The sequence below is a fragment of the Eurosta solidaginis genome, chromosome 1 (genome assembly GCF_040869045.1).
Source record: "Eurosta solidaginis isolate ZX-2024a chromosome 1, ASM4086904v1, whole genome shotgun sequence".
In the NCBI taxonomy this organism is placed as follows: Eukaryota; Metazoa; Arthropoda; class Insecta; order Diptera; family Tephritidae; genus Eurosta; species Eurosta solidaginis.
The window spans coordinates 331,109,049-331,123,815 of NC_090319.1; the positions used below are offsets into that span (position 1 = coordinate 331,109,049).

General features: G+C 38.4%; 1 protein-coding gene across 4 annotated transcripts in view; it reads left to right on the top strand.

Annotated features, from left to right (window-relative positions):
• Positions 1–14,767, top strand: part of LOC137237863 (platelet binding protein GspB) — a 66,623-nt gene that overhangs the window by 37,675 nt on the left and 14,181 nt on the right. For 2 of the 4 annotated variants that reach the window (XM_067762169.1, XM_067762170.1), the window contains exons 13-14: positions 3,218–6,935; positions 12,304–13,401. In XM_067762169.1, coding sequence (XP_067618270.1) covers positions 3,218–6,935; positions 12,304–13,401 — 4,816 coding nt within the window. The remainder of the gene's footprint in view (positions 1–3,217; positions 6,936–12,303; positions 13,402–14,767) is intronic. The other 2 variants (XM_067762172.1, XM_067762171.1) reach the window with 2 other exon arrangements.

Here is a 14,767-nt window from a genome sequence, read left to right on the forward strand (position 1 = left end):
TGACCGTCCTAAAAAGATTCTTTTCCGGCAGATGCAGCAAAACCATTTCTCAGGACCGGGGTCAGGAGACGGACCCGAATTGGATTCGATACCTTCCCAGAGCAAGAGAATATGGAGCAGTCCTGCTGCAAGGAGCTGCTGGGAGGATGACAATTTGTGGGAGGGACGCAACAAATTAAATGTGGTTACACTGAAATGACAGTCTTTGGTCAGGAAAAATCCCGAGTCGCTCCAGTACATAGAACCGACTGCCTTGGGAAGCGAAAAAAATCAGGCTTCATTGGAACTCAGCTATAACGCAATTGATAAATTTGATGTATATATATTAAGGGGACTACCACCTTTAAACTTATATTTCTCGTAGAATTTTCCTGCAAGCAAGTCGTATGAGAAACTTCATTTAAATTTTCTGAACTTCCATTGAAATTTTCTGAACTTCAAATGAAAATTTCTGAACTACAGTTGTTATTTTCGGAGCTACAAATGTAAAATCTGAGCTACAATTCTACTTTTTGGAGCTTCAATTATAATTTTCGGAACTTCAATTGTAATTTTCTTAAATTGAATTTTAAATTCTGGGCCCGTATCGTGTTATACGCTCCGTGATTTTTGTATACATTTTTTTAAATCGAAATAGCACTGAAATAGTGTTTGGGATTGTGGTAATACATGAAATAGCGAATACAAGTACTTATTATATTCATAAAGTTTCATCATTTTTACTTACTAGTTTGACAGATTCGTATTTATGGTTTAAGTGAAATGGTTTTCGATATGTGATGGTATAACATCATGAACCAATAAACAGATGCCGCCTTAAAAAATGAGAGAGCAAAAAAATCATAGTTAGCTGTGAAATAAATTTTCTCGGCGTGACGTCACGCTTTTGACAACATGTTTCGTTGCTGACGCAGTGTTCAGACTTTATTCCAATCGAAGTATTTTGCTCCGATCTTACCTCCTACTATATTTTTTATCTCAAAGGTTTATTTGGGTCGAGTTGAAAACAAATAGTATTACTACCTAATATCTTTTGGTGTAGCTAGGCCGAAGGCCTTGGGGAGTGTTATCGAGTTGATGGTCCTTTGCCGGATGCAGATCCGGTACGTTCCGGTACCAAGCCCGACCATCGCGGGAACGATTTGTTATGACCACATGCGACCTTCTAGGTCAGCCGGCCCTCCCACCGCCTAGATCCATGAGGAGTTCGGGGTCGCCAGAGCCTCTGCTGTTAATGAAACAGGATTCGCCACGGATAGGTGAGGTAGACAATTGGGTTTGGAGAAGCTATATATTGTGCTGGCAACCTGAAAAGGTTGCGCTACACAACCCCTTGCATATGGTATTTTAGTCGCCTCTTACGACAGGCATACCTTCCGCGGGTATATCCTAACCCCCTAACCCGCGAAGCTTTCTGTTTTTATTCGCTGCACTATCGTCATATCTGCGAAAAGCTCATTATGCCTCCTTCTTTCCTGGCCGTCGACATCACGGATAGGACTATAAACCTTAGGGAGAATTTTTCTCTCGAGTACTCCAAGAGCCATCTCATCTTCTCTCCGACTCCGCGCCATACATCAGGAGAGGTATGATGAGTGACTTGTATAGCGAGAATTCTGTTCGTCGAGAGAGGACTTTACTTTTCAATTGCCTAAAGAAGCACTTGTTGGCAAAGGTTATTCTCCGTTTGATTTCTACATTGTTTTTGCTTTTAATGCAGCTTCCAAAATAGACAAATCCTTCACAGTGCATGTTTTTGGCCGACTCGATGTGCATCTGATAAGGCAGATTACTTTTTTGTTGACAAACATTTCATGACAAAAACACAATCGAAATCAATTTGATGTTAGTTGTTAGCCCGCTTCCAAAAAGGAAGAAAAAATATACACCGAAAATTTAATTTTTACTCCGGCGTAGTCGTTTACTCAGTTAACAGTTTTAAATACTCCGAACACTGGTAGCGAAATATGAGAAAATGTAATAAATCGAAAAATTTCAAAAGCGCTACGTCATCAAACTTTGTTTTTCAAATTCGATTACAAATACAGCAATTCCGTAATGCGGGATCTTGGCTCATTTGTTTATGGTATAACACGATACGGGCCCTGAACATCAATTTAAATTTGCTGCGCACCTCAGTTGTACTTTTTAAACGGTTTTATATGAACTTCAATTGTAACTTGATACATTTTTTATTTTACTCACGTGTGTCAATAAAAATCAAGGCCCGGATCATGTTATACGACCAGTGATCGAAATGAATTTTCGAAATCGTAATAGCTTTGAAATAGGATTTAGGTAATATGTAAAATATTTGCTTGCTGAAAAAAGAGTACTCATTAGATTCATTATTTATTGGCGTTTGTACAAATAGTTTGACAGATTCAAATTTATTGTTCGAGTGCAATTGTTTTTTGATATATGATCGTATAACACGATACGGGACCAAAACTTGAAAATCTTCAAAAGCATCTGTCGCTCAGAAACAAGGCGAATTCAGTACCAGGTGTTGTTATCCCATCAGCTGATTGATTCTTCTTAATTATTTTCCCTACAACGTCTTGTACAACAAATGTCAGTTAATCGAAATCAATGAACATTTCCTTTTGACTTGAGATTCTTCTGCACGGCGAATCATCACCTTGTTAATTTCGCTCTGTTTTTTAGTTTTTAATTTCGCTCAGAAAATAATATGAGTTTTCATAAAAAAACGAAAATACATAGCAAGGCGATTCCATACCAGGTGGTGGCAAAGCGAATTCACCCAATTCGCCGTGCAGAAGAATGTCAAGTCAAAAGAAAATTTTAATTGATTTCGATTAACTGGCACATTAAAGTATTAGGCGCTGTATAGAAAATAATCAAGAAAAATCTATCAGCTGTTGGGGTACTGAATTCGTCTTGATACATAGCTTGAAACAAGTCGAATCTATACCAGATGGTGGCAAAGCGAATTCAATCAATTCGCCGTGCAGATGAATGTCAAGTCAAAAGAAAATTTTCATAGATTTCGATTAACTGACATTTTGTTGCACAAGGCTTTTTATGGAAAATTATCAAGAAGAAGCAATCATGGGATAACAACACCTGGTACTGAATTCGCCTTGGCTTGAAAAATAAGTTTTATTTTCACAGCGAAACAATAATAAAAAATTACATCTAATGTTGACGATTGTGAACTTAAATATATTTTTTTATACTTGTATTCTTTTCGTAGGAGTGCAATCATGCACGCATGAATGAGACGCGCGATAGATTGCGCAAAAAGCTATCTCAGTTGGTTAATGCGCGGAAAAATATGAAAGCAGCTGCAGCTGCCGCAGCTGTAAGTGATCAACAACAACAACAACAACAGCAGCAGCAACTGCAACAAACATCATCAACGGCAGCGGCAGCGGCGGCGGCGATACCTAGCACTAAACAGCCACCTTCGTTGAAGGCGGTAGCTAAAGCAGCGGCAGTAGCTACCGCCACCACAAATTCAAAATCACCACATAGCAGTTCGATTGGAAAAAAGTTGGATGATGATGACGATAGTTTGGTGTGTTTAAGCACATTATGTAAACGTATTAGCCATTTACATATGAACACATCAGCTGCGGCAACAATTGGAGGTCAACAATCAACGCAATCGTCGACTCCAACTACAATTACAGCAACAACAACAACCCAACCGAATATAGGCAAAAAGGGATCAACGTCAGCAGGGATGGCGGCAACGGGTACACCACCGGCAAAGAAACCTGCAAATTTGGGTACCAATGCAGCTGCTTGGGAAGCGGCTAATCGCGAGGCAAATAGCAGTAGAAACGCCAATGCCAAAAATGCATCTGGCAGTGAAAAGTGTGGGGGAGGCAGTGATTCACGTGATTTAAGTGTACTCAGTGTATATCTTAACAGTTATTCCAAAGAGTTCCTAGACAATTATTCACGCGATCAATCGAAAGTGCGCAAATGGATAAATGAAACTCTAAGCTACATTGAGGGCAGTTCAAGTGGTAATGGTGGTGGTGCAAATGGTAAAAAACCACAACCACAAACTACCAATCCCAAAAAGGCTGCTAAAAAGGCCAAACAAAAACAACGTAAAGAAGAAGAAAAACGGATATTGGAGTTACAAGATTTGCGAGGCCAATTTCAAGATATCTACTTTAAAGAATTCATCGATAAACAAAAACTAAAATTATTAAAAACTAGTAAAAAACGCGATAAAAAGCAAATTGGTGAACTTGAAACGAACATAAAAAAATTACAGCGCGCTAAAGGAAAAGTGGAAACTGTGATATTGGAATTAATAGCCACTGTAAAGCAAACAAATAACGAATTTAAATTTACCTATTTGCCCACTAAGGAACAGCAAATAGAAAAATTAAAAGCGCTAGAAGAGAATACCAATAAAAATGCAATTGGTGGTAGTGGTGGTGTAAATCCAAAGGGTATTAGCAATTTGAATGTTGCCACTGGCATGGGTCTGCTACCCTCAGCATATACGAATGCCAATGTATCAGGCGGCGTGGACGGCGGCAGCTTGTCATCATTTCCCCCATATCAAATCGACTTCCAGTCAGCTTCATCCCAAAATGTCACCGCATTGAATGCGGGCGCAGGTGCAGGTTACGGCATGATACGCGCACCCATGTCAACACCAATGTGCTATGCGCCACCCCCGCAGCAAACGCTCGCACCAGATGTGGTCGCTGCAATGGCAGCAAATGCTGCATGCAACTCGAATACTGACCCATCTAAACGTATTGTGACAATTCGCCGTGTTAACTTGCCAAATGTGCCGGAGCCACGCGTTACGGTAACGGCAAAAGGTAGCTCACCAGATAAAGATAAATTACTTTATACATTTATAAATGGACAACTAGTACCGACCACTAATCCGCCGATGACGCAACTTCCTTTACAGCAGTTACCTTCGACGTCGTCGAATGTCTCCAGCGAGCCACGTGGTGTCACCCTGAATGCCAATGCGCCTAACGCTACGGATAAGTTGCTTTACACATTCGTCAATGGACAGTTGGTGCCCACAACAGCACCGCCACCAATGACACAATTGCCATTACAACAAATACCATTGCCACTGCCAATGCAGGCACCGCCACCACCACCGCCGCCTGTTGTAGCTAGCGGCGATATGCCAACAGAACATTTATCATTAACAATACCGCCGCCACCGCTGTCTAAAGCACAACTCAAAAAAGAACGGCGCCGTGCTGCCAAATTAGCAGCTGAGGAGGCAGCAGCAAAAGCCGCTGAGGAAGAGCAATTACGTCAAGAGCGTGAGCGTATGCGCTTAAATAAGTTGAAGATTCAACAAAAACCAGTAACTAAGAAGATAAAGTTGAAAGCCGAGGAAGTTATAGCAAAGCGTACAGTCGATTCATTAGCTAGCAGTACAAAATTGAAAACAAAAGTTGTTAAAAATGCATTTACTCCTTGCGCATCAGTCACATCTGTATCCACGGTAGAAGCTGTGGAAGGAGCTACAAAGAAAGGCGGTGTTAAAGGTAAAGTCCAGACAACACTGACGACGTCATCGGCGGCACAACGACGTTCAGCTTCTACAACCACATCATGTTCTGCAGGTACATCGTTGTCAGCTACGCCGGTTAATAGCCAAATGAATACACGTGAAAATTCGGTGAGCAGCCAAAAACCGGGAGCTTTGACAAGTCGAGAAATGGGTAAAAGAGGCAAAACGATGCCACAGCCAAATGTCCAAAGTCAAGTCAAAAAGTTGTCAGCTTCGCAGAAAACCCAAAAAGATGTGCATAAGCAGCAGCAGCAGAAGGAAAAAAAGCTTCCACCAAAAGACAATGGCAACAATAAACAAGTTACTGACTCGGGAAAGGTAGAAAAAGTTCCAGCACCGTCTGCTGAATCTGCAACCATACCCACAAAAACAACAACTCTGGTTGAGGAGGAAGCACCGGAACAAAAAAAGCGCATTAAGCTTAGAAAAGAGAGAGTCAGACGCGAACGGCTAATCAATAATGGCCAATTTGATAATAATCCTTTTGCGACTTTGCACACACAAGATTCAGACTCTGACTGGGATTCAGCGTCTTCAGCCTACGCTGAGGACGAAGGCAACGATGAGACAGGCTCTGAAGATGGAGTAAGGCAGCAGGAGGATAATGTTGTAATCCAACAAAAGGCAGTAACAACACAAGCCATTGCTTTTAAATCGAAATTGGCACCACCGACGTCTTGCGCTCCAGCGTCAAAAGCGTTGCAGACCACAAATACTCCACCGCCGATGATGCAAAATTCGAGTGCATCAAAAGTTAAAAGAAAACTTGGTGAACTAAAAGTGAAAGAAACTATTAACTCAAGTCCTCAAAACACAAAGTCACACAGTAAGAAAGGTCAACAAGAACAGCAAAGTGACGATGTGGGTAAAATGCAACAACGGGCGCCCCAACCAAAACAACAACAAACACCTTCACTCCAGCAACAGCAAGGAGCGCAAACGAAACAACAACGTTCCTCAACGCAAGCACAGCGTAGAGGGGATAGAGATAGAGAGCTAGAGCGTGAACGTGATGCAACAAGTAATAAAGCAAAGGCAAAGGTTAAAGATAATGGGCAAGTACAAGCCAACACTAAGCATATGAATGCTGGTGGTGGTGGGAGAAGTGCTGTCAGCGTAATTGCGGAAAGTTCACAAAAAGAGTTACCTTCAAAAGCGGGCCGACAATCCGTACGACAGCGTAAAATTACTGATAACGGAACGCAAAAGCAAATACAAAATCAATCGCAGAATGGGCAATCACAGGAAAAACCTCGTTCTAGAGGGGGACGAGGCAATAGAGTAGGAGGTGGTGGAGGTGGCCTTAGCAGCGGAAGCTGCGCTGTCGATGTTGGAGGTAGTGATACACGTCCAAAACGTGGTGGAGGACGCTTTGATCGTGGTGGTCGTGGTTCAGGTTAGTTTGAAAGCCATTTAAAGTCTTGCATTTAACAAAGCGAGGGTCCTTTACCCCTTTCTTAATTGTATAAAGTATACTTTATATTCTCTTTTGCGTGTAAGAAAAAATAGTTTTGTGTGTTTTGACTGTAAATTGTCCTGCGCTTCAACAAAATTTCTTTGGTCTCGGTTTCATACGAGCAAATGGTATTGGTATAGGACGAAGTAACGTAGAGCTTTTCAAAATTCCACAGAATTCTATCTATTTGTCACAGATACCAAATATTATTTGTCTGGGACAAATACGCGAAGAGTTATAGCAATTTAAAGATACTGCTTCAGAGAGGGGAGCGGGAGGAGGCAGAATCTGCAATTGTAATACCTCTACTTGCAGACCCGGCAGACGTTGTTCTACCCTAAATTTGGTCTATCTGCATACATTTCAATAAGCTTTTTCCGTCTAAGTATGCCCTCCCCCCTCTTCACTTTTTCCTTTTCCTTTTATTCACTCCTTCCTCCGTCTTTTCCGCTTCATTTATCTCAATCTTCGTCTCGTTCTATCTCTTTTTCAGTCTCCGTCTCTCATTTCTCTACTCTCAAGTTCGTCTCATTCTTCTTCATCCCTTATTGCCAGTCCCAGAGGGTGGTATGTATTTTGTTCCAGTCCCACTTCGAGTCTTAGTCCTAGTCCTAATCCCAGTCCCAGTCCGTCCCTGGTCTACTTCCCGGAAAAAAAGATCGTAAATACTAATATAGGCAAATATATATACCAAATTTCGGGAAAATTGAATAGGACGTATGTGAATAGGTATGTGGGTATTATTAATTCATGTCTTTATTTCGGCTTTGCATGCATATTTATCAGTTTTGCAAGGTTGATGCAACAGCTTTCATTTGATATCCATATTCTATAAACACATTCTAGGGGTACCCGGGTCCACGTTTTGGCCTATATCTCGAGACCCCGTGCGTCGATCGCAACCAAACCTATGTGCAAACCACCGCGTGAGGTATACGCAATTTATGTGAAAGTTTGAACAATATCGACCGGCGCATGTCTTCAAACACATGTTGGCCTGTTAAAGGTCAATATACTTAAAGTTATATCGGCTAAAAGTGTTTAAAAAGTTACTGTTCCCAAGAGGTGTAGGTCTTAATAAGACCAGCCAAGAAAGCACAACATAAAATTATTGCGATAAACCCCGATATGATCTTCAAAACAGTACTGAGAAAGTCCAGAAAACAATATTTAAATAGTCAAATGGGAAATATTTGCAGTCGCGAAGATAAGCATTCAATGATAAACAGAAGGAAGGTAGGGTTCAATACTCCCCTGAAATAATTTATTTCGAAAGGATCCCTACTTGATTCGCGAAACAATATAGAAACTATATGGATATAGTCCCGTTAAAGTCTCGACGATATTATTACGGAAACAGCCAGGAAACTGATACGAAACAGCCCCGCCAAGATCTTAAACACAATCTCTAAACGGTCCCGAAATAGTCATAGACAATATTGAAATTGCCCCGAAAAGGTTCCTAAAATAATCCTGAAATGGTTCTAGTTCTAAAGTAATTTATAAATAGTTCCGAAAAAATTTCGCAAACATCCCCAAAACCTTCACGACATAATGACGAAACAATCTCGAAAAAATACGCAGATAATTCATAATTCCGAAATAGCCATGAAATTGTATCGGTGATATGATTACGAAAATAGTCCAGAAACTGATCCGGAACAAATTCTTGTGCAATTTCTGGGTGGATAGATTTGCATCATATTTACTATCTGCTACTTATTTATTTATATACTTTTTCACTTAAAATAAAAAGTATTATGGTAGAATATTAATTTAATCTGGCATAAATTTGTAAAAACAAGTGTTTTTTCATTAAAGAAACAATTTACTTTAACTATTTTGCTGTGTTCCCTTAAATTAACAAGTGAAAAAAATTCCTTAAAAATTACAGCGAAATATCCCTTTCATTGCCATTCATAATCAGGGCTGCTCAAAAATATTTGTATTGAAGTGCAAATACTAACACAACTACAAAAATTATAAGTGCACTGAGAAAAACTAAAATATTTTTTTTTTAATAGAATTATTTTTTTGTAAATATTATGTATAGATCTACATATAATAATGCAACAAACATAGAATAGGTATTAAGTTAAATGGAATAAACACAGTAACAAGTTCATAATGTGTATACTTAATATTGTAACGAATTTACTGCAAATCCTCTTATTCGCGACCTTCTACTAACGTTCGTATCGCTAAACTGTTCAATAAATAACTCCAATATTTAATAATGCAAAATGGCCTTTATTCAAGTACTTCACAATAACACTCATACTTCGCAACCCACAGCTTGCTTAAATGAAACTGATTTTTAAAATAATACTGCTATTGCTCGCTAGATAGCGTCTTAAATCCAACTGATTATCGCGCCTCTATTGTTGCTACCTTTTATACTCTCTGATTTCCTCGTTCGCATCTTCTAGGCGCTTCCATTTCCAGAATCTACTAGTTGGCCATCAGCTATCAAATTTCTCAGCTGCAACTACAGATGCACGATTTTATAGCTTCTCTCATTGCATACTTTCGGGAGTATCTCAGATATATGCATGTGGTTGTGCGTTGCTGCTCCGCTCCGTGTACGTACATATGTGTAGACATAATGATTGATTCGTTTATGTAGATACAAGTGACTGTTTGCTTTATTGTTGTTGTGACTTCATTTACTTAGCATCAGACTAGGGATGTGAGTATCACTTAGTGTGACTAATATTCGTCACAATATAATTATGTTGCCTGTCACAACTTTATTTGAATGTTTTGATAACATCTTCAATGTCTATTGTTGTACTATATGTGAATAATTGTATAACGGCTTCTAAATGGTCTTGGGTCAAGGAGTTTCTTAGATTCGTTTTGTTTAATTTAATGCTGGAAAATGCTTTCTCACATATATATGTACTACTAAACATAGACAAGTATTTTAATATTTCATTTCTTAAAATCGGATACTTGTCTTTGCTCGTACTTTTCCAAAAATCAATGCCTTGTAATTTTGTTTCCTCAAGGAATGAATCTGTTTGTAAATTGCACAATTCCATCTGAAACTGTGGACTTTGCGATAATATATCACAAGTCATGGAACTGTAGAAAATTGGTAAAATTTGTTTAATTCCGTCGAAATCTTTGAATCGGCTCTGAAAACTTATTTTCAAGCTTTCTAAGCTGCTTTTCATGTAACTAAAATCAAAGTCTATATTTTCATACTCATTCAAAATTGTCCTTAAACAAGGGAAGTGGAACAATTTTTCTTTTTGTAGGTCGGCCAAAAATATGTCAATTTTATATATAAAGCCACTTATAAAACCGGCCATCTGGCCATCTTAAATATAGATTTATTTTTTCCTTGTAACGATAAGTTTAAAATGTTTAAGTGGTTGGTAGTATCTGCTAAAAATGCTAAATCTAACTTAAAATTTTCTGAAGATATAGCTTCTATTATTATTAAATTTAATATATCGAAATCTAGTATTTCATTTCTTATTTCAAAAAATCGTTTTAAGCATTTTCCTCTGCTGAGCCACCTTACTTGTGTAAACATTAATCACCGTATTGACATTCGCATTCGTCTAGAAATTTCTTAAATTTTCTATGTGTAAGTGCGTTATGACCTCTTATATTTTTTAAAATTTGTACTACTACATCCATAGTTTTAGTGGCATGCTTCCATTGAGCGCATAAGTTTTCTTGGTGGATTATGATAGTGATATACACGTACTTCTATTCCCCTTTTGATTAGCTGACCAACAAGACCATTATTCTTACCAACCATGACTGGTGCTCCGTCTGTACATATAGCAGATAGTTTTGTCAAAGCAAGATTCTCATTGAACTTTTTATAAATAGCGTTGAATATATCTATTCCTCTCGTATTTTCCAAAATTGGCATGATACCAAATATCTCCTCGCTAATTTCAAAATCATCATCAATAATGCGCATTCCCAAGCATTGATAAGTGAGATGTTAGTAAAAATATACTAGCTGGGTGAAAATTTCTGAAGTATATCAGATTTTTCGATGGTGATTTTTTTTGTGGTTTAAAATATACATTTTTGCCAAACTTTTACTGAAAAGTAATTTTTTTTCACCCGTGATAGCATTATATTATGCTTTAAAACTACGCACCTATCAAGAGCTGGCTAGTATCTACAATATCACAAGACTGATCAACTGCAATTGAAAAATATCTGCAAGCATCCAGTTTCTCTCTCAATTTATTATTTAAATATTGGTGTAAATTTTCAATTCGACGTGTTGATGTTGATCGGGATAGTTTTACCCTGCTTATTTCGCTTGCCATTGCCCTTCCATTTACTCCAAAACATGAAAGCATCTCCTGGTATATATCTTTTATTAAAGGGAAAAGGGCTTCCAACTTATTGCTATACGTAAGCTTGTCGTGTGCGACGCTTTCTATTCGCACATATCATAATTATCTTTGGTGTATAAAATTCTGACATGATTTGGAGGACCTTCGTCTTCAATCACATCAAGTATTCTTCTCGCATCATAATCAAGGCTTTTACCTTTTCTAGCCATTCTTCATCCCCTTTGACCATTTCAAAAAAGTTTTGGTGTCACGTGAAGAAATGTCGTTTCAACTGGTATTTCGAAATTTTTTTCATAGGTACAAACCACAACATACATTGTGCTTCGCACTCAAAATTTTCGCAAAAAAGGAACTCATGCTCCCATTCTTTATTAAATTTTATTACTCGCTATTAATTCCAAAATTCGCACACACCAAATATATGAAAAATGTTTGTTATACCATTTTTTGCAGTGTTGTCACATTTTTTATATTGTTTTCATAGTAAATTTGTTCTTGTAAATTTTTATATCATATCCAATTGCCCGTACATCATATGAAATTGTTTTTGCTTTGCCCTTACATATGAAAATCAAAAACTTCCATATGAATTTTACTTATATGCGAGGGCATACGGGAGTGCTTGGAAATTTTTTTTTTATATTCAAAGTGTGAATTTGTATCTGTGCCTATGATTCAGGGCAAAACAAAAACAAAAGTGCTACAAGTGTATAGGGGTTGAGCAGCCCTGTTCATAATACTTACTTTTCTCCCATAACCATATTTCCTTTTTTCGAACATTGTTCAGAATAGGAGAAAAGGATGAAGTGAAATAATTGCCAAGAAGTTTTTATTCAAAATAAGAGAAATGGGAGATGTGAAAAACTCGAAAGAAATTTTTGTTGAGAATCGGGCTGAAAGTTCATTAACCTACACTCTCTCTCTCTCTCGCCTTATTTAATTATGAACTCCTTACCGTTTCTTTCGCAACTAAGGTGGAGGTGGAAATCAAAATTCAAATCGACACTCCGCCGAATATTCTACACAGCAAAATTCCTGTGGTGGTGGCGGAAGCAGTACGAGTGGTGCAGAGGGTAAACCGCTCTCCAAGCGAGCACAGCGGCAAGCGCAACGTAATAAGAAATTCCAAAAACAACATCAGAATTACGAAGATTGCGGTCCTGGCATACCAAACAATATGGGCTATTTCAATCCAGACGAAGTTGTGATCCCACCTGCACCGCAACAACACCAACCAACATTACAACAGCTACAACATCAACAACAACAATACAACAACTTGCCACAACAACTACAAGCACTACATATAGGTGGTAATGTAAGTGTGCAAGTGAACGGACAGCAACAATCCTTACAACCGAGTTATGCGAGTGTGAGCAACAATGGAAATAATAATAGCGGCTTTCAAGGTATGGTACCAGCTTTAAGCATTATGGATCAGCTAAATCGTGGTGTACAAGTAGAGAATCTCTCATTACCGCCAGGCATTACGCTCACTAAAGTTGATCCAATCAAGAGTGAACAGTTGCGTCAAAAATCGGAATCGATACGCCAATTATCGAAACCATTACAACAGCAATTGCAACAAACCCAGCAACAGCAATTATTCCATCACAAGGCTGGCGCAACAATAATAGCTCCACCTGTAGCACCTGTTGGTGGCTATTATGGTGCGGCACCGTATGCTGGAGTTGCTGCAGCAGCAGCTGCATTGGAACAAAGTGGTATTATTATGGTTGAGGCCAATCCATCAAGTATCAGCAACAAAAAAGATCAAGCTAAAATAGGTTCCGGTGGTAGTGCTGCAACAGCGGCGCCGAATGGCAAACCATCGAAAAGTAAGAAGCGTCGCAATAAGTCAAAACAGGAAAATAACGCACGTATTGCCGCATCCGCAGCTGTTGCTGCAAATGCCAAAGGTCCCCTTGGCAGTAATGTTGGTGACAAGAGCAGAGACCCAAATGCAGTAAACGGTCAAGCCAAAATGATAACGTTACGTAACCCAATGTTCCACGGGGGAGCGGCTAGCGCAGCGGCAACCATACTCCAGCAGCAACCAGGTATAATGCCAGGTAATTATTTATGTATGTATATTAGGGTGGGTCAAATTTATTGTTGAAAAGGCATATCCAGTTTCTGAATCTATGGGTTATACTGAGTAATATTGTTCATGGGACCATAGGTCTGAAATGAATTTTGAGCCTCCCTAATTTTGTTAGATAATTTTTTATCCCAATCCGAATCCGAATTTGAAATTAATTTTCATGTATTTTATTTGTGAGAGCCGCTATTCGGATTGGGATATAAAATTTTCTAACAAAATTAGGGAGGTTAGAAATTAATTTCATAGTATAAAAATTAATTGGATCCTTATTAGGAGATTAATCTCTCTATTGTTTTTAAAAAGCATCAAAATACATCAAATGCGTACCTGTTACCCAACAAACATTTATGTTAGAGAATGATTAGAAAACGAATCGAACTCTAATGTATTTCTCTAAATTAGAAGGTTAGAAGACGATTTGCGGAACTGTCGAGTGGACTTTGTTCTCGATATCGAGAAATTAACGTCAATTTGTAATTGGTTTCTAATGTGAATTTTCAATTAAAGTGCAATTATTTAAAATCAACTTTCTTTATTATGCCCATTTTATTTTTATTTATTTTATTCATTTTCACTTACTACTACTTTTACTATTCGCTCATTCGATTTCAAGACACCCGGTCCGCGCAGGACATGATTTTAATATTGTCACGGATATTAGCATCGCTAAGCTATACCATCACTAAGGCGATGCTAAGGCCATGCTAAGCGATATTTACGTCAATAATCAAATCATGTATACACATATATAAGGCAGCCGAGAGATGTCACACACAGATGAATTTACTTATACGCCTATGTGTGCGCGAGAGACTGTAAACTACAAACATTCACATCAATAATTCAATCATTATGTCCACACATATGTAGGTACACGCAGCTGAGAAGCAAGACACAACCATATGCAGACATCTTATTTGAGATGCTCCTAAATGTAGGCAATTATAATTGTGGAAGTGTCGCTCATACATACATGCATGGGGTATGAGAGAAGCTATAAAATCGTGCAATTTTAGTTATAGCTGAGAAGTTTGAGAGCTCATGGACAATGCTAGTAGATTCTAGAAGATGCGAACGAGGAAACCAGAGAGTATAAAAGGCCGCAGATGTAGAGGCGCTGGAATTCAGTTTGATTTGAGTTGTCAAGCAGTTACGACTAAGACGATATCTAGCGAGCAATAGCAGTATTATTTTGAAAGTCAGTTTCCTTTAAGCTATCAGTTTGGTTATTAAGCTATTCGTTGCACAGTTTGAGTGTTATTGTGAAGTATTTTAATAAAGGCCAATTTTCCATTATTCAATATTGGAGTTATTTATTCAACAGTTTAGCGATA